The 23,772-nt window shown below is 47.9% G+C and overlaps 1 protein-coding gene across 1 annotated transcript; it reads left to right on the top strand.

Moving 5' to 3' along the window:
- Positions 1 to 2,969: 2,969 nt before the first annotated feature.
- Positions 2,970 to 13,879, top strand: LOC127233532 (stearoyl-CoA desaturase 2-like). Its single transcript, XM_051200033.1, has 6 exons — positions 2,970 to 3,029; positions 4,326 to 4,617; positions 7,632 to 7,762; positions 9,392 to 9,597; positions 10,594 to 10,826; positions 13,123 to 13,879. The coding sequence occupies exons 1-6, from the start codon at positions 2,970 to 2,972 to the stop codon at positions 13,320 to 13,322; spliced, it is 1,122 nt and encodes a 373-aa protein (XP_051055990.1). The 3' UTR covers positions 13,323 to 13,879.
- Positions 13,880 to 23,772: the final 9,893 nt, after the last annotated feature.

The following is a 23,772-nucleotide window of genomic DNA, read 5'->3' as shown; positions in this document are numbered from 1 at the left end:
GCAGGATTCAAGCACACCCCTGACTTGTAGTCGAAACTGTCCCAGGACGGGTCTCCAGGCTCCTTACCCATCAAGTACGGGCTAGGAGAAGTCGCCTAGCCTTTTCCCGTTTGAAGCTGTTTACAGGAGGTGGCAGCCTGTCCTCCAGAGTCCCTAAGGCACACTCGCCACATCCACTCGTGGATCTCCATAAACTTCTTTCTTAAAGCCCTCCCCTGGACCTCACACAGAACCCCACTTAACTGCTACAAAGCTGGGACCCGGGGCAGGAGAAAGGACCAGCTGTCCTCAAACGCAGTCGCGGGTGCTTGCTCAGGCACACGAAGCCCCGCCCCCGCTCCCACGCCCCGTCTCTGCCCAGGCAGGCCAGCCCGCCGGGAGCCGAACGCCGCCGGAGACAAAGGGAGAGGCGTGCGGCTCCTCCCCGGGGTTACTCTCGGTCAGCACCCGCCCCCAAGGTTACTCCCGTTCACTCGGCCCACAACACCCGACCCCGAGCAGCCAATCAGCAGCCGCGCTGCGGCTCAGCCCGTGCCCGCTCCAATCAGGAGGCGCCGCCCCTTGCAGCCTGCACCGCGAAGTTGCCATTGTAGATGGAGGCTGGAAGAGCTGCCCAGGGTAGCTGCTTCTCTTGTCTGTGGGAGAGAAACGCGGAGCAGTGGGCTCCAAACCGCCAAGCCTGTCATGAAGCACAGGGCCATAGGGTTGGGCTTCAGCAGCTCGGGCATCAGCCTCACGTTTCTTCTCTGAATTCCTACTTCTACCATGTACTGGCTGGTGTGACCCTGACCAAGCTATTTGATAACTCCACTTGACACCTTAAAAACGGAATTATGGAGTAGCCACCTCAGAGGGTGAGGCGTCAACAAAATGAATCTCTCAGGGATCATTCCATTTCTGTTCTCTATTCTTATTCCATAGCATGTCTCCCGTCTGCTGCTGGGTATAAATGTCTGTGGGCTTCCTGCCTCTTTTACACAAAACACCTCAAAATTCTACAGAGGGCAGGCATCAAGAATCTCTTAGAAGTCCCAGTATGAGCTGGGTGTGGTGGCACACGCCTTTAATTCCAGTACTCATTAGGTAGGGGTAGTGGACCCAGAGGGACCACCGCCCTGGCAGAGAGTCCTTACCCTGCAGAGCCTGCCCTTTAACTAAGTATGGGATGTGCAGCACACAGGGGTGTGTGTGTGTGTGTGTGTGTGTGTGTGTGTGTGTGTGTGTGTGTACAGCATTCAGAACTGGTGAGAAGCCCAGTGCCATTATTTTTTCCCTGAGCTTTCCTCTACAGATGAGGGCTACAACTGAGCCCTTGGTGGAAAAATCACAGCTGGGCAGATGTTGGCGTTGTGAGTGCTCATTGCTACCGTGGCTTCCTCCTATGTAATTGTCTCCATTGCCCAACCATTCACCATGAGCTGGGGTTTCCTAGGGCTTGAGTTGCTGAACTAGATAGTGTTTTCTCAAATGAGATCTCAGTGTTCCTGTGCCCACAGGAGAGGCCCAGTACACTGGAAGGAGACAAGGAGTGAAAAAGGGGGGTGGAGTGGTAACTTAGAGGACAGAAGATGGAGTGAGCCTGTCACAATGGCTGGGTAAGGTAACATCAATTAGTCTTTGACCAAGAGACCAGTGAGGAGGTCAGAAGTGTGAAATGCACTAACTTCTTTTTAAAAATTATTTTATTGTATGTGTATGTATGGGTATTTTGCCTATATGAATGTCCGGGCACCACATGAGTGCCTGGTACCCTCAGAGGCCAGAAGGGGGTGTAGAGTGCTTTGGAAATGGAGTTACAAACGGTTGTGAGCCACCATGTGGGCGTTGGGAATTGAACCTGGGATCTTTGGAAGAGCAGACAGCCAATGCTCGTAATCACTGAGCCGTGTCTTCAGCTCCACTAAACATTTTCTCGCGGGGAAAGACAACGACAGGATTTGGTGTCATAGTATGTTAAGATCACATGTGATGGTGTATGCAACATCATATTGCTCCGATTTGGCCAGGGCCTGTGTTTTTGTTCCCTGCATCCTCCTACCCTCGTCTTGCCTGAGGCTATGTAGGCCAGCTGCCTCTGCACACCTTGCCCCTTTTGGCAGTGGATAAAGGTGTATGAGGAAATAAAGAACTCGGCCATCCAGTGCCTTTAAATACACAGCTCTGGGCAACAGCCCACACAGAGAAGCTGAGCCCGGACAGCCCCTGTATATATACGACACAGGACAGGTTCTGAGTTTAGCACCTGACTTGCTTGCTACACAGCCCACACTCTGACGCAGAAATCCAGCTTCAGTCCTGGAATCCTACTCTGGTCTCAGCTCTGGTAAGTTCTGGGTATCTGAAAGCCAGCTTACTTGCAAAAAAAAAAAAAAAAAGGGGGGGGGGGATTTTCTACAAAGTAACTTCCCTGTTAGTGTACATAGGCTTAAAAAACATGGGACACCCCCCCCACACACACACATAGTAAACTATTATGTAACTGAGTACACGCTTACAGCAAGACTTGACATGCTGCTTAGTCGAGGTCTCTATGAACCAGATCACCTAAAGTCAGATAGACCAATGGTCAAGGTAATATTTGGGTTTGATAGGATAGATTGATATTTTATTCAAATATTAATTGTACAGCAACAGCCTGTGAAGTAAAAGAGATAGGCATGGGAAGGAGATGGGACCAAGAGTTTCATTGTGGTAAGGAGTTTTGTTCTGAGGCTTTGAGAACAGCTGTCCACAAACACAAACTTGCCACCTTTTTGTTTCACTGTATAATTAGAATGTCTTCTTATGTGTGAGATATTTTGGTGAATGCTGTGTGTGACCCACACATCAGGCAGGGGAGAGTTGTCCAGCTCTAGCCTGGGGGCTTCAGGGCCAGAGTAGTTCTCATTATTAGTGACTGGGTGAGACACCATTGAAATGGACACATCTGGAAATATTTGGGACCTATAAGAGGAAAACGAAGACGAGGGATGCAATCCGATGACAAAAGCACTGTGAAGCCCTCTCTCTGCTTTCCCACCGGCTCCCAGGTAATGGCACGGAGACTTGTTATTAATTGTGAAAGTTCCATCGTAACTTAGGCTTGTCCCACTAGCTCTTAGAACTTAAATTAACTCATTTATTTCAACCTACATTTTGTTACATGGCTCGGGTTACCTCGTCTCTCCCTACTGCTCACACCTTCCTCTGCATCTGTTTTTCTTCCTCCCCAAGTCCTCTCTGTCCCCAGAAGTCCCCTCTAACCTCTTCCTACCTAGCTATTAGCCATGCAGCTCTTTATTAAACCAATCACAGTGATACATCTCCACACAGTGTAAAGGGATATTCCACACAGAAGCATAATTTTACTCTCTATAGGCCACATTTCTACCAAAATGAGTTTAATATAATACAACTTTAAGATTTTGTGTTAAAGAAAAATAGTTAAGAAGGATTAAAAGTTCATTTATAAAATTTTTCTGTCCTGTATTTGTTTAATTAACTAATTTTAACTGCTCATGGAAAGGAAGGCTATTCATCACCCAAGTTGGGTTTTGTTGTTGCTTTTTGTTTTGTTTTGTTTTTTGAGACAGGGTTTCTCTGTGGCTTCGGAGACTGTCCTGGAACTAGCTCTGTAGACCAGGCTGGTCTCAAACTCACAGAGATCCGCCTGCATCTGCCTCCCGAGTGTTGGGATTAAAGGCATGAACCACCAATGCACGGCTCACTTGTTCTTGTTTAGGGGATGGAGTAGCTTTGCAACATCTTACTCCATAGTTCAGGTTGCCCAGGAGCTTGCATATAGGCCATCCTGGCTGTGAGGTCCCCATCATCCTGCCTCTGGCTTCATAGTGTAGAAATTACAGGTACAGCCAACAACTCCAGGCTTCGGTTATTTTATGACAGATCTGGGAATTACCATAAATATTGGTGCAAGGCCAGGTACTTCGGTTATTTTATGACAGATCTGGGAATTACCATAAATATTGGTGCAAGGCCAGGTAGCACTCATTTGAAATCCCAATACTCAGGAGGCTGGGATGGCAGGATTCTGATATGCTGGTCAGATAGATAACACAAGGCCTCATCTTAAAAACAATAATAATTCCTTGGGTCATATAATGCATAAGGTAAATGTAGCTACTTGTTCTCCTTTCTATTTCCATGACTAAGATATAGCAAGAAATTATTTTCACTGTGCAATCTGTTCTTAGCTGGTTTCATAGTTTGATGGGACTTCCCTTCCAACTAACCCTACTTAACCTGTGCTCGTACTCCATTCTTCACTGGAGAGTGCTGATTTCCCTTGTGCAACTCTCTACTGACTTTCCACTCCTTTTGTACAGATCGCCAGCTCCTACATGACCACCACGACCACCACCACCATCACAAAGCCCCTCTCTGTGGGGCTAAAGAATGAAGGGGAGAAATTAGAAAAGGTTCTCCAACAATGGGGAGAAGACATCCGTCCCGAAATGAAAGAAGATATACACGACCCCAGCTACCAGGATGAGGAGGGGCCCCCGCCCAAGCTGGAGTACGTCTGGAGAAACATCATCCTCATGGCCCTGCTGCACTTGGGGGCCCTGTATGGGATCACACTGGTTCCGTCCTGCAAGGTCTACACCTGGATCTTCGGTGAGCAGCTCCCCTTGTCTTGGGCCAATGCTCTTCATCTCTCTCTTATTCTTAATGAGGTCCACTCTGTCCCAGGTCAGCAGCCCTCTTCTGTATGGGATTCTCCTTCCTTTTCCCTTTGGTTTCCGAGGGATTGACTGGACTGGAAAAAAAAGCCTGGTTGGATTGGGATGCAAGAATGTCAGTTCTGGGAGTCCCTTAACATGGATGCTGAGTCCATGTGCATGGTGGCTTGGAGGAATAGACTTGAGACAAAGCAGCAACTGTCCCTGAACAAGTTTTTCTGTGTGAGTTCCTTGCTTGTCTGCCTGTCCTATCCCTGACTGCCACAAGAGAAGTAGGTACCCTCCTTAGGTACTGGCCCAGAGGCCTCATGGACTGTACTTTGAACCCAGTCAGCACAAAGCAAATGAAGATTGTACAGGGGAAAGCAGAGGAGAGTCATCCAGACAACTATTTGGACCTCACCCTCTGTCCAGATGAGGCTGGTTTGCCTGGGAGGAAGATGAAATGGGCTACCAAACAACTCAAGTACACAGGTGTATGGCTCCCCTATTCCATGTAGGTCTCCCGGGTGCAGCATATGCCAGCCAAGATGTTCTTAGAATGAAATAAGATTGCAGAAGCGTTTGATGCTCCATTCCCCATCCAGCCTGATGCTGCTCTGCTCATCTCATCTCTTCCAGTGCAATGGAGGCTGCACTGCCAAACACGTTTTCCCTGTCTTCAACACATAGTTCTTTAGCAGACATTATACCCTTCAGGCTGCTGGACTGAGAAAGTGTGTCCCTGGCCTGCCTTGGCTCAGGCTCTCTGGGATTCATGGGCCTGGGCTGATGGCAGTGCTACCCCTGATTACGTCTACAATGTCTACAGAAGTGCTTTGCAGCTGTTTTCCCTTGTGACCCCTGGGACCTGAACAGGAAGAGCGAGCAGGACCCGAATAGATGCAGGGGCTCTTGCTGCTCTGGCAAGTTCTCCTTGGGAAGAGGTTGTCTGGGGCAGCGTCAGGTGTGGGGACTTTCTGGGCATCCTCTCTTAAGGGTAGTGGTAGAAACAGGCTAGTTGGTCAGGTGTTAGCTGCACCTGCTCCAGTCCCCCTAGGTCTTATAAGTGGTGAGATCTGGACTCTGTAGCTTCATCTTGGAGATTTTCCAGGTGTCTCAGGGCAATGCAACTGGGAACATTTCCTTCCTCAAGATACTGTTCCAGTGTGGCCCGAAGCACACTTTCAGGCGGGGAATAGTTTGTTTCATCATGTGGTGTCACACTCCCACATATAGGAGTGTGGTCTGTCTGTGGGTCAAGGATCGTGGTGCTGCTGAGGTGGCTGAGTGGTGCCTGTCCTCTTCTGCCTCTGAGAATCCCAAACTTGAGCTGCAGCATAACAGTCCCGGAACATGGTAGCATTTCCCCACACTACGGACTCCCTTCTCTCTTCCTCCCTAGGAAGGACATCTTAAATAGTTTTGGCCTCTGCTGGTTCCCTTCCACCTTGGGCCCTGTTTGTGGGCCTCATTCAGTTCAGTTTTGAGATTGACCAAACTATCTGTCTGGCAGGCCTCAGTTGCTAGTGCAGGAAGTAGAATGACCCCCCCCCAAGGCTGTGTTTGCTCTCTTTTTGCTATCTTTCTATTAGTAATCTGTTATTTCTGGCTTCCAAGGGACATAGGGCCATTTATACAATGCGTGGGATCTCCAGCCTTAAAGTTCTGTAGCCTTTGAGGACCCACTATTTCCAGCTGACCCTTCGAGTACTGTACCTAGTTTTTTACCAAGGTCCCAGCTTTTATGTCAGCGTCACCTACCAGAGGAACAGTGTCTCCTCCCCCATCATGCATTATGCAATGCCTCTTGAGTTGTAGTCGCTGAGGTCAGTGAGGTAGGACAATGCTGGTATGCTGTGTGATCTGCAAGTTCATGCCAGAGCTGGAGCCAGAATAGACTGTTGCCAGAAACCCTAGCTGCAAACCATGGCTTTACTTTTACCAATCCTGTCAGACTAGAAAATCATACTACTCGCTCCATTTATTTCCTCAACTGTGATGTCATGTTAGCAGCACCTAACCCATTTAAGGTATACAAGAATAGTAATATCCTTAGCGAAGCTTGAGCCTCTGTGCAAACGTGACTGTATACAGGGCTGGCTGTCCCTGATCTAGCTGATCTTCTACTACAGTAGTGACATGCTACTGTACTGACTGTAATATAGTCCCAGTTCTACATTGCATGTGTGTCCCTTGCCACTTGGGTTTCTTCTAATTTGGCAAATTGAGCTGGCTCATAAACGCCCATGTTTGTGGCCCTAAGCCCTAAAATGTTGATGGCCTTCAACATTTTAAAGAAAGATAGCCGAAGAGCAAAGGACATAGGACCTGGCATAATGCCCCTGCACAAGAACAATGGCTGGGTCCCTATTCCCTGACCTTCCTCCTCAGTCCCTGGGCCTCCATAGCTCGTCTCCATTTCTGGGTGAACAGTCTGGGGTGGGGCCAGGGTATTCTCTTCAAGTGGTGAATGCTTTTCAACCTTAGAAAACAAAGCATCCCGAGACAGTTAGAAACACCCCACAGGACAGAGGCAACTGAACTCACAGGCCTTCAGCTGGTTGCTGGCTGTAAGCATGGCATGCCTGCTTATACACCCCCCCCCCTTTGTGTTACTTAGGCAGCTGCCCCAGCTTATGGACCTAAAGTTCTTCAGAAAGACGATGCATCTCTCCGCCCACATGTTGCCCCTTCAGTAAATCAATGAAGGCTTGACTCTCCCTTTGTTCAGAGAGCTGCACAAATCATAATGTCCTACCTATGTGTTCACATGTTTAGATACATCTCATTTCTATTGCTTTAATGTCAAAGGACCCTGTTTCTATTGCCATCCCAAGGATTCATGAGAGAACAGATTCCCCATCCCAAGCCTTACAAAGACTCAAGGGAGCTTTGGAAAGGTGTCCTACCTAACACTCTTGGCAGATGAACTTTCCCGTTGGTGACCTCCACTGTCTCTTCCCACAGTGTGTGTGTCCTATGTATTTACTGGCCTAGGCATCACGGCCGGGGCTCATCGCCTGTGGAGTCACCGAACTTACAAGGCTCGGCTGCCGCTGCGGCTCTTTCTCATCTTGGCCAACACTATGGCTTTCCAGGTGAGCATCTGGTCCTGCTCAGCTCTGTGTGTTACTTCTACTGACAATCCAGGGCAGACCAGTGGGAATCAGTGCCCTGAGAGGAATCAGCAAGGCAGCCACTGTGTCCCCCAAGTGTTCTGTGATCATCTAAAGTGTGCTTAGTTCTAAGGCTCACAGAACATCAGGTACTTGCCAGCGGGGGCAACTGGAGGAAAGGAAAGGGCCTCTAGTTTTCTCTTTCTGTTTCTTTCTTTTTTGTTTTTTTTTTAAGATTTATTTATTTATCATGTATACACTGTTCTATCTGTATGTATGCCCGCAGGGCAGGATAGGGCATCAGATCTCATTATAGATGGTTGTGAGCCACCATGTAATTGCTGGGAATTGAACTCAGGACCTCTGGAAGAGCTCTTAACCTCTGAGCCATCTCTCCAGCCCCAGGCCTCTAGCTCTTTTGCTTTCACACAGTGTGACCGATGTGGGCCTTCAGTAGAAAAGGCCATCCTATGGAAGCTCTGGACCTGGCTTCCTACACCGTCAACAAACATTCGCCTTACCCTTTGTGATGCTTGGCTTAGGTCCCACCAGGACGGGAATGAAATGAAGACTTGCAGACCCAAGGACCCCCTGTCAGACAGTAAATGCAAACATTTCTGATGGCAGTGACTCTGTGCCGGGCGCTGTGCTAGCATTTGGCATAGATGCACTCGTTAAGTCTTCAGGGTGTCTGAAGAGGTGGGTCATTACCCCTCGATTCAGATGATGACATTGTGTTAATAAGTACTTTCATAGACCAATGTTGGGATCCCAGCTGTGGCTGCCATGTTGGCTAAGTCAGCTACTGAGGCTATTTGAGGCATATATACGACACGGAAGGAAGGGAATTAGAGAAGGGAGCTTTACTGGTATTAGGTTAGAGCAACTGGCACCAGAGAGCTTGTCATCTGTGGGGGAGGGCATCGATGTGGGGTAAGAAGAAGAGAACAGGACACCAAATTAATTTTCTTGCATGGTAATACCGGCGGTTCCCAACCTGTGTGTATAATCATCTCTTCCCTGGCAGTTTACACCCTGAGCTCTTCTGCTGTCTGTAGGGGAAAGGGAAGAGGATGGTATTATTGGTGCATAATTAAAGGGTTAGGAAGAGCCCCACATAAGAGGTCCTTAGGAGATGTGCCCAAGCTCATAAGTTACATACTGGTTTTATTACTAGTTGAGTAACCTGTCATTGTGAAAGTATCAAAATAGAGCTTCCGCCATCCGTATTTGCAGACGACACTCCAGGCTGCTTCTGATTCCCCATCTCCAAGGACTAGGCCATTCACTGGGACCCTGTCCGACATTCTTTGCTTGAAGAACTGCTGTTCTTTTCTAACAAAATTGAGGGCTGTGATCCACCTGCCTCCTTCCTACTTCACAATCTCAGGAAGCAACAGTGCTGTTTGCTGACTCTGAGACTATAAATTGTTTTTCTGCATAAGCTTCAGGGGCAAGTGTGCTGGAGAGGGTGCTTGCCCCAGACCCCCTTAGTCCTGGGACTCTGTGAGTTGGACTGAGAGTTCCAGGCCCTGGCAGACACCTAGGCCCTTGCATTCCCCCAGAGGGCTTCTCTTCTCAATCCTGGGGTCCTCTTTCCTGTCCCTCCAGAATGACGTGTATGAATGGGCCCGAGACCACCGCACCCACCACAAGTTCTCAGAAACACACGCTGACCCTCACGATTCCCGGCGTGGCTTTTTCTTCTCTCACGTGGGCTGGCTGCTTGTGCGCAAACACCCGGCTGTCAAAGAGAAGGGCGGAAAACTGGACATGTCTGACCTAAAAGCTGATAAACTGGTCATGTTCCAGAGGCGGTGAGTCGGGGAGGGGGGGCGTGGGGCCTAGGACACCTGGGCTTTAGAGACCATGCCTTTATTCTTATATAATGTGTAAATAAAAGCTGAGAGATTGAATGTTTAAGACCAATTTTAATTGCTTAGGGGCCATAACGATACTTTACTATCTTGTTCAGTCCCTTGCCCTTTAAGCAATTTTCCTGAACACAATTAAATGCAATTTGATCTAACTATCACTGATCTAACTAGATAGGCATAGACACAAAAGTGAATGTAGCTGAGTCTTTCCCCTCAAGAAATTTCTAGGCTATTGAGATTGAAGACAAGGCAAGTATGAAATAATCACGATACAAGCAAAATATGCAGAATATTAATCCCAGCATTCGGGAGGCAGAGGCAGGGGGATCTCTGTGAGTTCAAGGACAGCCTTGTCTACAGAAAGAGTTCTATGACACCACGGCTACACAGAGAAACCCTGTCTTTGGGGGAAGGAACTTAAAGGTACAAGAACCCAGGCATCAGATCTCGGCTTGTTGTAGCTTGACCTGATTGGTTTGATGGTTTGACTAGTATAGTTTTGTGCTCCTGAGGAAAAGAATAATGGACTTCCTTCAGGAGGCAGGCAGTCCTATTCTTGACACACTGGCTTCTAGTGTTGTGACCCAAGGAAAGTCATTAAACGTGTCCACATCGCCTCATTTAAAAGTTTATATAAGACAATGTGTTCAACAGATTACCCACCCCATTCTCTCCTGATGGCTCTGCCCTTGCCCCTCCTCCATATCATAGTGGTAAGAGGAAAAGGACAGGTACACTGTAGGAGTGGATGCTTCCAGTGTAGGAGAGACCTCTCAGGGCTGGAGAGATGGCTCAGCGGTTAAGAGCACTGGCTGCTCTTCTGGAGGTCCTACATACATGCAGATAGAGCACATAAAATACACATGCATAAAATAAATATTTTTTTTTAAAAAAAGAGTGACCTCTCCACATTCAGTGTGCAATCTCTCCACGTAGGTACTACAAGCCCGGCATCCTGTTGATGTGTTTCATCCTGCCCATGCTGGTGCCCTGGTATTGCTGGGGTGAAACTTTTCTACACAGTTTGTATGTTGCCACGTTACTGAGATATGCCTGCGTGCTCAATGCCACCTGGATGGTGAACAGTGCTGCCCACCTTTATGGGTATCGCCCTTATGACAAGAACATTGGAGCCCGAGAGAATATGCTAACTTCAATGGGAGCTCTGGGTAAGTCAACTGTCTACAGTGTGACCACATCCATTAGTCTACTAGCTAAGATTTTCTGCTATCTGAAAGACCAGATAAAATCTGTTGTTTCTAAGTCAGGATCTTACTCTGTAATACTGGGCTGGCCTGGAACCCACTCTGTAGCCCAGGCTGACTTCAAAGTTGCAACAGTATCCCTGCCTCAGCCTCCAAAATGCTGGGATTGCAGATATGAGCCATCACAGGTGGCTCCTAAATTTGTTTTTAGTGATAATTTGTGTCTCAGTTCTTGTATCTAAAACTGGAGTTTATTAGCTGAGTACAAAGCCAGTCTGGTCTACATAGGAAGTTGCAGGCCAGTCAGGGTTACCTAGTGAGACCCTGTCTCAAAAATAAAGAATAACAAAAGGCTAGGTATTATATAGAAACCATATGAAAGTCAGGTTTCCAAATGCCATGTGAATCAAGTCACTTCTAGGAGAGGGGTTGAGGTTTCTCTGTATTGCTTTTGGAGCTTGTCCTGGTAGACCAGGCTGTCCTCGAACTCACGAAGATCCACCTGCCTCTGCCTTCCGAGTGCTGGGATTTAAAGGCATGCACCACTAACACCTGGTGAATTGACTCACTTTTTAAACAGGGTCTCACTATGTAACCCTGGCTGTCCTAGAATTTGCTATATAGACCAAACTGGCCTTGAATTCACAGAGATTCACTTGTGTCAGCCTCCCAAGAGCTGGGATTAAAGGTGTGAGCCACTACACCCAGCCTACATTAAGCCCTTTTTAAATTTGTCACCCTCCTGTCACCTCTGGTTGGCTAGGATCTCACTTGGTCTAGAAAGAACAGCACGGTCAATAGGGTAGACAGTAAAGCCCTGTGGTTTGCATTTAATCATGCCATGTAAAATGCAGTGAGTCATTCTGACTTAGTTCACTCGGCTTCAAGTGCACCGTTCTGATTATATTTTCACCTAGTTTTCTAAACAGGTACCTTCTACCTCTGAACACGCTCTTACTCTGACCCACCTGAAATAGACTGCTTTCACTCTACAATTACTAGATTTTCACAGAATAATGTGGCCTGAGATGTGTTTTGGTTTGTAACTGGATATGAGATGAGCGTCTTCCATTTGTGTCCTCATGACTGGCTAGCCAGAGTGGCTGCCAACCTTTTTCTTTATCCCATCATCATGTCCTATCTATTTTCTCTTTTGTTTGCTTACCTCACCCAGGATCTTCTCCAGCTGTTTCCTGCCATGATAGGTTTTTTTTGGGGGGGGGCGGGGGGCTTGAATTACCTACCCCACTGTCATATGCTCAAGTTATCTGAGAAAGTTGATCTCTGAAGATTTCTTTTTTGATGTCCCAGTTGATACACATAAACTTTGCCTCATCCTGTTTTAAATCTAACACTCAGAGTTACAGTCCTTTGTTAGCAACATTAGCCATGGGCTCTTCCACCCTGTGTCAAGTCTACGCTGTGGAGAATCTGGCGTGCAGATAGGATCATAACCATCAGGAGCCCTGATTAGAGTGTTTCTGTATCCAAAATCCCTTTATCTGCTTATTTTTCATATCACCCCTAATCTATCTGGAGATAATCAATTTCCAACTCTCTTAGTTGTTCTTTATGCTAACTTGATGATGTCAGTGGAAATCAGTCAGATTTACCACAGTAATTATCCTGAATCTAAAAATGTGTACTTTCTTTTCAAAGTGAATATGCCTCTCAAGAGTTCCCAGAATATCCATGGTTAGAAGGACTCTCTAAGCATTTTCAGGGTGATGAGAGCAGCCCCTGGGAACTGCCTGGAGCCTGGGGAACCCTGGTCCTTGGCCTCCCTTCCTTTGACCTTTGGCTGCTGTTGCCCTGCTGTGGGAGCATCCCACACTTAACAGGAAACACAATAGCATGGGAAGCATGAGCTTGCTTAGTTTTGATACATATCATCCCCTCCCCACCAGACCACATGCCTACAGACACAGAGCCCATGGGGTCTTGGGTCAGTATTCAAGTTTGCTCTGGCTTTTTCCAAGGTGAGTCACTTTCCCAATAGAATCGGCTTCCTTCATCCAGTTATCACAAGAGAAACATCCTTCCCCCAAAACCCTATATACCATCAGTGAGATCCTGTCATATATTTAAGATGCCTCTGGGCTCACTTTATTTCCTCCAGGTAGAAGACACCAGGGTCATCTGTTTAGTTAATGGCAGCATAGTTCTCTGAGGTTCAAGGTACTTTCTAGGTTAGAGGTGCGCAAAGAGGAGGAGGCAGCAGTCACCGCGCCCCTAACGGCTCTCCTTGCTTCTGTTCTAGGCGAGGGCTTCCACAACTACCACCACGCCTTCCCCTATGACTACTCCGCCAGTGAGTACCGCTGGCACATCAACTTCACCACGTTCTTCATCGACTGCATGGCTGCCCTAGGCCTGGCTTATGACCGGAAGAGAGTATCTAAGGCTGCTGTCATGGCCAGGATTAAAAGGACTGGAGATGGGAGCTGCAAGAGTGGCTGAGTTCCTGGTACAAATGTCACCTGGGCAGAAGTTCAGTGTTCTGCTAATAACTATAAAGTAATATTACCAGGATGCTAAAGATGACCTTGATCTACCTGGGAGCTCGTGCCTGTAATCTCAGCACTCAGGAGGCAGAGGCAAGTGGATCTTAGTGAGTTCAAGAACAGCTTGGTTTACAGAGTGAGTTGCAAGACTGCCAGAGCTACACAGAGAAACCTTATCTCAGCTGTCCTGGAATTCACACTGTAGAACAAGTTGGCCTTGAACTCAGAGATCACCTGCCTCTGCCTCTCAAGTGCTGAGACTAAAGGTGTGCACCATGCCAGCACAGCCCTGCTGTGTACAACACTCATACGCTCAAGTATCAAAAGGCAATACCTTTTCTTTATGATGCCAAGCTGATACACTTTTCGCCTATCCTTTCTCTGAATCTCCCTCATCTCTAACAGTGTCATTCATAAGTCCTTTCTCGTCTAGCATCCTTTTTATAGTCCAGTGGTAAAGTCTTTGTCTTAGAAAACCCTCACTGAAGTGCCCTGTACTTCAAGGTAGGCACAATAATCGAAGAGATGCAACAAAGTCTAGGTAGGATGTCTTAACTGTCGTGAACTTATGGTCTGCTAAATGGGAGAGCATAAAAACTTTATTTGACAGCTTGCAAAGCAGGCAGATTATAATGGGAAAGTGTTACTATGCCAGGTATGATTCTTAAGGAGGGATGGACTTACATGAAATGAATTATAAGGAAGTCTTTCTGTGACCAGACTCAGGTGCTTCTCAAGCAGAGATGGAGGGAGGGCATGCACACATGAGCGGGGAAGACCTCGTGCACGTGCACGTGCACACACACACACACACACACATACACACACACACACAGAGCGTTCTTCCTTTCTGTCCTGAGCCCAGAGCTTTGCAGTGTCAGAACAACTGCAAATCTGATATCTAAATATTCTTTAGAGTAAGGATCTAAAACAACTGTTTATGTAGGAAGTGGTCTCAGCTGGGAAAGGAGTTTGCTTTTCTGTTACAACAGGATCTCTTGTTTCATAGAACAAGAGGTATTCAGGTAGGGTGTGTCCAGAATGGGTGAGTAAGACATTCTTAGAGTTTTGAACAGTCCATGAGACACTGCTCGTCCAACTTCCTTCATTCTCTGCTCTGCCATCTTTAGGATACTGGATTGTCTCTAATGGTAGGGTTTGTAAACTCCCTAAGCAAGAAAGGAGTAGAAAGTAGAGATGGGCTGACAGGAACAGGTAGTTACCTAATTATTTGATTGTGAGTCTGAGTTTCTATCTTCAAAAGAGGTTCATAAGGAGATGCAGAGTAGATACCAGAGGGGGATGTCCGGGTCACCTGTTCCTTCCATTTCAAGGCAGTGATGGAGAGGATGAGGGGCAGTGTGGGAAGACAGTTTCTCAGAAGTAATTTCCTGGAAGGAGGTTCTACAAGATACCCAGGGGACAGTCAGCTTCCTAAGCAACTGAAACAGTTTCAACGCCCAGTCCCTTTGTTAACCCAAATTGCTCTTGGATTGATAAAACCTAGGCCTCTGTCTGCAGTGTTAGGTCTCTTCCCCACATTCCTTGCACTGAACCGTCGGCCCTGCAGTAGGAACCTCTGACTCATAGTGGTCTGCCTTCCTGGCTGTACTCTACCTTTCTCTGTCCTCCTGCTGGTCTGTTCTGTTCCTGGGCTTTTCTCCTCTTCCTGAATAGGAAGCCTCCACTATGTGCTCAGGGCAGCCAGGGTCTGCATCCCCACAGCTCCCCTCCTGTAGACAGAACACCTTGTCTTCAGTAGAGCTGGTTGTCTCCTTCCCAGGCCTTCAGACCCTCTCCACATCCACCTCTGGGGCTTCTAGCACCTTGATAACCCCAGACAAACTCTTGTCTACAAAACAGTTTCAGAGATATTGCTAGCCCAGACAATTTCTCTCTCATAAGTTGTGACCAATCCAGATGCTGATGAGTAGCTCTGAGCTGGCCAGGGAGCAGGCACTTGGAAGATAGCAAGAACATCCTTGGCTTTGGTATGACATTCTGTTCTCTGTACACTCTTCTCCCCAGCCCAGATGTTCTTTCTTCTTGAAACTCCTGCAGGAGGGCTACAGGGTCGAGGCCAGCCTCAACTCCATAATGAGACCCTGCATTAAAATTAAAACAGAAGGAAGGGCAAACATATAATGAAAGAAAATGTGTGCAAACCCAGTATCTTATAGGATGAGGCCTCAGAATACAAAAAGAACTCTTACACCTCAGCAATAAAATAGTCCAGTTCTAAACCAGTAAAAGTGTTGGAGCTCACATTTCTGCAAAGCAGAAACAGATATAGCCAATAATTACTAGAAAGGAGCTCTATATCAGTACCCACCCAGGTAATTCGGAGACACCCACTAAAATGGCTGTAACTATAATGCTTTAAAAAAAAATCCCAGCACTCAGGAGCCAGAGGCAGAGGCAGGCAGATCTCTGTGAGTTTGAGGCCAGCTTGGTCTGTAGAGCTAGTTCTAGGACAAGCTCCAAAGCTACACAGAGAAATCCTCTCTCAAAAAAAAAAAAAAACCCAAACCAAACAAAAAACCCCAGCAAAAACAAATGTTGCTAAGGCTATAGTAAAATTGGAACCCATTGATGAGAGGCATCTTAGATGGCGTACTGCTTTGAGAAACACACTGGCCATTCTTCAGCAAGTCAAAATGTCAACTACCATGTAATTCCACTCTTTGGTGTACCCAAGAGAAAGAAAACATACGTCCACAAAAACGCCATGTACATAAATGTCCACTGCTGCACTATGGAAAAGCCCGGCACAAAAAAACAACACAAATATCCCCACAAAACTGAATAAACAATGTAACACATTCATACGCTGGCATTTTATTCCGCTATAGAAAAGAATGAAGTCTTGACATATGACATGACGTAGCTGGACCAGACAAACACCATTCTGAGGCCAGAAGAAAGACACAAAAGCCCGTATATTGTATAAGTCCTTTTATATGAAATGCGCTCAATTCACAAATCAAGAGTTAGTTAATAGACTGAAAGTCGCCATGGGCGACTATAGGGGGAAAAAGGAAGTGGCTGTTAGTAGGCATTGTTTTATGAGAACTGATGAAACTGTTAAAAAGCTAAATCACTGTAGTGGCTGCCAAGCTTACTCACAGGGCCTGCACGAGGAAAAAATGTCTTGTACTTTTGTTGTCATTACCGTAATTTGTAGTTGAAACTCAAACCTAAATAAATTAATGAAGCGTCAGTTAAGTTCAAGTGTTTCATTAAGAGATGCGCGCTGTATTCTCACCACTGTAAGAGTGAGTTCTTCAGTCCCAGACTCTACAGGGAATCACACCAGAGAAGCAAGTCTCCTCACATCTAATTACAGTGGTCGGAAGACATTCAGAGTCCACCTTCAACGTCAGCTAAAAGGCTCAGGCACCGCAAACGCGCTAATTGCAGTTCCTTAGGAGCAGGAAACTCACATTTGGAGTCCGCTAGATGGAAGACATGGTCGAAACAGCCATGGCAGTTTTTCTGGTGGGATGCTGCAGGCTAGATGAGTACCATCTCACAGCATCAGCAGCAAGTGCTGTGACTGCCTAACGTTGACTCCTAAGGCGGCTGTGTGTGTGTGTGTGTGTGTGTGTGTGTGTGTGTGTGTGTGTGTTTGTATGTGTCGGGCCCCCTCGGGGTCCAGAGAGAGGCAGTGAGAGAGTGGAGGAAGGACTGCAGTGTGTCTCTAGATCTCTAAAAGTGCAGCGTTGCTTCCTAGCTAACCCGGACATGGAACAAAGGGCACCCTGGACTCCCCTGCTTCACAGGATACGGTGTCCTAGTGAGGGTTTCTATTGCTGCTGTGAAATATGACCAAAAAGCAAACTGCAGAGGAAGGGTTTTATTTGGCTTACACTTCCACAGCATAGTCCATCACTGGAGAAAGTCTGGACAGGACTCAAACAGAGCAGGAACCTGGGGGCAGGAACTGATGCAGAGGTCATGGAGGGGCGCTGCTTACTGGCTTGCTCCCCATGGCTTGCTCAACCTGCTTTCTTCTAGAATCTAGATCCACCAGCCCAGGGATGGTCCCACCCACCATGGGCTAGGCTCTCACCCATCAATCACTAAGAAATGCTCTACAGGCTTGCTCACAGCCCCATTTTTTATTTTTAACATGTATTCTTTTATATATAAGTGCCCTGTCTGCATGTGTGCATGTACACACGCCAGAAGAGGGCATCAGATTCTATTACAGATGGTTATGAGCCACTATGTGGTTGGCTGGAATTGAACTCAGGATCTCTGCAAGAACAGTCAGTGCTCTTAACCACTGAGCCACCTCTCCAGCACTATAGCCCACTTATGGAGGCATTTTCTTAATTGAGGTTCCCTCCTCTCAGATTTTACCTTGTGTCAAGTTGACATAAAACTATCCAGCACACCCAGTTACATCCAAAGGCAAAGGCTGGTGACATGGCCCTCCTCTTAGGCTGGCAATGGCTGAATTTGTGCCCAGGACCCCAGCACAAGAGTCTGTAACAGCCCATCTTGACGTTCAATCACACCTGATTTCAAGCGCCATCCCCCCTCAAACCACAGAAGCTAAGCTGACATTGTTCAGTTCTGGGATCCTCACATGCATCTTAATCTATTGGAAATGTCTCTGTCAGTACTCGGTGAAGTGGAGCAGAGCTCTCGTGACTTCTTTATATTATGCTCCCATGACAAACTCTGGGAAATGCCACAGGGTCCTCTTCTACTACTGGTAGTTCAGTTTCTGGGGCACTAGCAAAAGGCTGATTCTTGAACACTGATCTTGGGGCAAATGTCATAGGCTCCAGGATCTAAAGAACTGAAACTCTATTCTGAGATTGCTAGAGGTGGTTGACCCCACCCCTCCCCTTCCACTGGGGATGCTCAGGTTCTCCAAGCCACAGAGAGCTCCTTAAGGAGCAGTGTGCACTGCACTGACTCATGTTGGCTGTGGGCCCAGGTGCCGGCCTGGTCAGAAGGAACAAACAGGCCCTTTCCCTCTGGACCATGTCTCATACAAGCGCAGTGAGTAGCCCAGGCCAGGCAGCAACAAACACTGTAAGCACTGAGAAAGGAGGGAAAGGAAGACAGGGAATAGAAAAGCTAACTTTGTTTATTTCACATATTTCCACACTCTTAACTGAAGTGGAATTTCACAATATAGAAGCAATCCAAAGTGAGAATTCGATGCACTTCGTACGTCCACAACAGAGTCCAGTCACCATTTTTCTAAAACATTTTCATTACCCAAAAACTCTTAATAACCATTTGCCAACAACACCTAATCTCATCACGCACAAGCCAACCTCTTCCCACCGCTAGCAACAATGAATGTGCTGTCTGTGTGAATGTGCCTGCCTTATACTTCATAGAAATGGAATCAGACGATGTATAATCCCATCTTCTGTCCTACCCCCTGCACCTTGCTTTGGGCAATCACCCACTGTGCAGCATAAACCAGGAAGGTCAGGTTCAAAAGGAAACTTAGGACAAATGGCTACCTAACTGTAATGTGTGCCTATTGACACACCAAAGTGTCTGCTGGCCTCCAGGCTCACTCAGTACCTGGCTCCGGCTCCGCTGAGCTCTTACCCCATCCCCTACTCTAAACTTCTCCAGCTCTCATTCCTACAGAACCCTGCCCGCTTGGTCCTCTGGGCCCCATCTCTTACTCTTCCTGCCCCTCTCTTCTCTAGTGCCCATTCTCTACTGGCCATGTTTGGTCTATTCTTTCTCTGCTCCGAACTCTTCCAGATGCCTCTGGCTGCCCTCCCCTCACATTTACAATAAACCCCTTCTCCTCAACCGTTCCTTGGAGTGCTTCCATTACTTGAAGGAATGTCCCTATCTCATTGAGGTAACACTTCACTCCTTGTTAGTGCCACCTAAGCACTTGATGTGTGTACCGCAGCTGGTGTACCAATCCATCCACTGGAGAGCAGCTGAGTAGGCTCCACCTTTTGGCAAGTGTGAGAAGTGCTTGCAAATATTTGAGCGCAAATATTTGGGCATCTGCTTCCATTCGATTTGGGTGCATATCCAGGAGTCATCTGCTTGTATGTGATTTTGTTTAACTTTCTGTAGGGTCACCAAGCTGTTTTCCATGTCTCGGCCATTTTACTTTCCCACCAATAATGTTTAAGCATTCCGCTGATTCTTCAAATAAACGAATCCCTTTCCTCCTTCCAGGAAAGCCACCCCCACCCCGACACACACACATCCAGACCCCCCTCACACCTGAGACACAGGTTGGTAGAAGCTGCACCTCAAGAATCAGGATGGTCAACAGCCAAAGCCTCTAGCCTTGCCTTTCCCAGAACACGAAGTGTGGTCAGGAGCAGGGAGGGCAGGCTGCAATCGGCTTGGAATCTCTAAAGAGCACAGACCTCGGGCATTCCCGTAACCCCGGCAAAAACTACCCTCCTACCCCGCTAAAGTCCCGGAGCATCTTGAAGGAGGAAGGCGGCGGCTGCACGGCTGGCCTCAGCCCGGCTCTACCGCACCCGGTGCTCACACCCCGACCTGGCCGTCCGCCAACCCACACCTGGCCCAACCCAGGGAGCTGCCCCAAGTTGCGTCCATCACTCACAGCCCCGGGGCTACTCGCGTCCACTCTGCCCACAACGCCTGACCCTGCGCCGCCAATCAGCAGCCGCGCCGCGGCTCTGCCTGCGCCCGCTCCAATCCGGAGGCGCCGCCCCTGGCCCGGGAGATGCGCGCGCACCTTGCGGTCACCCTCTCCCTTTTTGATCGGAGGGAGAGTTTACGAGGGTTGCTGTTAACCAACCCCCCCACACACACCCACACACACAGGCCTTCCTCTCAGCAAGGAGAAACGCGGAGACCTCGGGTGTGGGCTCTGAGCCACCGCTTCCTTGGAGGTCTCGGGACCAGACTGAACAGGGCAGGGCGAGGCGGTCACGTAGGAGGCAGAGTGCCACCTCAACAGAGCGCAGGAAAGATTGAATCCAGGAAGCATGTGAGGAAGCATGCCGGCCAAGTGTTGAGGAGCGTTCCAGGCTGATGTCACCAGGGACGAAAGAATGCTTGCGTGTCAGGCTACAGCTGTTCTGGCCCATGTGGCAAGGGGCCCGTGTGTGTAGAGACAGACCACAGGTTGACAGCTAGCTAGCTTGCCTCTTGAGCGCTGGGACCTGTGACAGATGGCCTTCCACTTAAGCCATGCTTTTATGTGGGTGCTGGGGATCTGAACTCTGGTGCTCATAATTGCACAGCAAGCAGTTTTTCACTGAGCCATCTCCGCCAGCCCTTTACCTGGGTTTGTAAAGCAAACTGATAGCACTCCCCACCCTCTGTGTAGCTTTGTAGACCAGGCTGGCCTCGAACTCACAGAGATCCTCCTGCTTCTGCCTCCCGAGTGCTGGGATTGAAGCACCGCCTGACTCTAATAACACTCTTACATACAATGGTGTGGCTTTTCCTATTACCTTAACATATATGCCACAACCTTGAAGATTGAGTCTTTATAATTCACTCACTGGTCAGAGTTCTACACACACACACACACACACACACACACACACACACACACACACACACGATCTTTAGCCCTTTCCAGAGAGGTTTTCTGGAAATTATTAAAAATCCCTTTCCACTCCACTAAATTATGTGGTATTGAAGTTCAACACCACATCCTAGGCTGCCTCCCTGTGTGGGTGTTTTTGCCTTACCACACTCCAGTTCCCGGCAGTCCCCTGTGGAGCTCCTCATCTACATACACTGTAGGACCTGAAGGGGACTCTTGCACATTGGGGATTCCCTTCCTGACCCTGCATTAGGCACAAACCACACCCAAACACCTGTTTTCTCAGACAGATCCTTTATTAAGAGGGCAAGAAAATAAGTTAAAGCGGCTGCTTTCTGACTCAGGCAGGTGTCATTGTAAGAGGAGGAAAAACGGAGGAGCCGGGGATGAAGGAAAGGGGCAGGGGTATTTGGCCCAGAGACTGCCTCTGGGTAGAGGGGGGACAGATGTGGCACAGGGCCAAGTGGCGGTTCATAAAGATAAAGGGGAAAACCCCATGTTAGGATGAGGTGTTCAATTTTAATTGGGCATGTTAGGTAAACCAAAGGGGCCTTCTGATTGCTGGACTTTGGTAGTCAGCCTGGGGAGGAGGAAGTAGCCAAGGGAATAGACCTTGGTGGCTAGCTTTAGGAGTGTAATTTAATCTTTTGAGCGAGGCTGGAGGACTGGGGGAGAAGGGCATGGCCTGCCAGAGCCACATGCTGCTGGGGAGTGGGAGGATGTTAGTGGCCCCTGTCCATTAATGTGAAGGCATATATGTATACCTTGTTTACTCGATGCCGTTTGGACTGATCATGGTAAAGAGGGGGCGAGGTAGGAAGGATGGGAAAGAGGATAAGAAAGGAAGGAAGAGGAGAAGTGAGACATTGTTGTGATGGCCAAAAGCAAGCTGGAGAGGAAAGGGTTTATTTGGCTCACACTTCACAGTGCAGGAACTCAGACAGGGCTGCACCTGGAGGCAGGAGCTGAGGCCACAGGGAAGAGCTGCTTGCTGGCTTGCTCCCCACAGCTTGCTCAGCCTGCTTTCTTCTAGAACCCAGGACAACCAGTCAAGGGATGGGCCCACCCACAATGGGCTGGCCCCTCCCCCACCAAGCAATAATTAAGAAAATGCTCTATAGGCTTATGGAGATATTTTCTCCCTCTCTTGATGGCTCTGGATTGGGTCAAGTTGACATAAAACGAGCTGCACACAGAAGGTGGGAAAGGGTGATACTGATTTACTCGTGATTCATTTTTTCAGTACTTAGGTGTAGAAATCAGGTTCTCACACAGGCTAAGCAGGTACTGTGCCACTGAGCTGTATCCCCAGGCTTCTTCTCGTTCACTTTTTTTAATTATAAGACAGGGTCTGACTAAGTTGGCCAGGCTGGTCTTGAATTTTATCACAGTCTGAGTCTGCCTGCTTATTTCCTAGCTCCACTGCAAAAGCACTGTTATAACTATGAGTGAGTTTTTTTTTTTTTAATTACGCTTACTTGGTGCTGGAGAGGTAGTTCAATGGTTAAGAGCACTGTTTACTCCTCAAGGGGACTAGGGTTTAATTCCGAGCACTCACACAGTGGTTTACAACTGTCTTTAACTCCAGTCCCAAAGGATCTGATGTCATTTGTGGGCATCAGCTGTTCAGTGGGTGTACGTGCAGGTGAAACACTCGTATATGTATGTCCTAGTTAGGGTTTCTATTGCTGTGATAATTTACCAAAAGCAACTTTGGGGAGGGAAGGGTTGATTTGACTTATACATCCACATCACAGTCAATCATCAAAGCAAGTTAGGGCGGGGACTCGAGGCAGAAACTGAAGCAAAGCCATGGAGGGATGCTGCTTATTCCTCCTCATGACTTGCTCAGTCAACTTTCTATGCACCCAGGAACACCACCCAGAGGGGAAGGGCCCTCCCACATCAACCATTAACTAAGGAAGTGCCCCACAATCATAGCTGCAAGCCAACCTTGCGAGAACATTCTCCTCAGTTTTGGTTCTGTCTTCTCAGGTAACCCTAGCTTGTATTGGGTTGACAAAACGACAACGTAAAATAGAATTTTTTAAAATTTATGTGGCGCCAGGTGGTGGTGGCCGCAGCGGTGCAGGCCTTTAATCCCAGCACTAAGGAGGCAGAGGCAGGTGGATCCCTGTGAGTTTGAGGCCAGCCTGGTCTACAGAGTGAATTCCAGGACAGGCTCCAAAGCCGCAGAGAAACCATGCATTTGTGTGAGGATGAGGGATGCCTGTCATCACACATGTGCAGAGGTCAGAGGACAACTTGCTGGGGTGGGTTCTCTCCTTCCACCATGCATGGCCCAGGGATGGAACTCAGGTCATCAGGCTTTACAGCAAGCACCCTTCCCTAGTAAGATAGTTTGCCAGTCCCATGGGAGAGGTCTTTAGTCTCTCTGTCTTGTTTTTTGTCCATGTAACACCCCCTTTTAGGATCACAATGAAAGTTCGATAAAATTCCAATGGATAATCAGAAGAATCTGCCTGTTGTTCCTCTGGTGTTCTGGAAGAATGGGCAAGAGATTGGGACCTAGTGCCCATTTGTTCCTTGAAAAGTCCTCAAGGTACTGGTTTGATCCTAGGGTTCTGTGGGTTTGGCGATGCCATTACCCTTCCTGTTCCTTGCCCTGAGTGTCTGTTAGAAAGACAGGTTACATCTATGTCCTTGTCCCAAAACCATAGCCAAGTTTCTCATGGAATGTACCTGGGAGAATGGTGGATTATGAGTGGTGTACACTACCATGGTTTCTCTCCTATTTTCTGTGTGACTGCCCCAACCATTCTCATTGGCCTGGAGCTAGTCTAGTAGGCTGGCTAGCCAGCAAGTCCTAGGGAACTGTCTGTCTCCCCGCTCTGGAAGAGTACAAGTG

Source organism: Phodopus roborovskii, unplaced genomic scaffold (genome assembly GCF_943737965.1).
Source record: "Phodopus roborovskii unplaced genomic scaffold, PHOROB, whole genome shotgun sequence".
NCBI classification, from domain to species: domain Eukaryota; kingdom Metazoa; phylum Chordata; class Mammalia; order Rodentia; family Cricetidae; genus Phodopus; species Phodopus roborovskii.
This window is presented reverse-complemented; position numbering and strand designations above follow the sequence as displayed.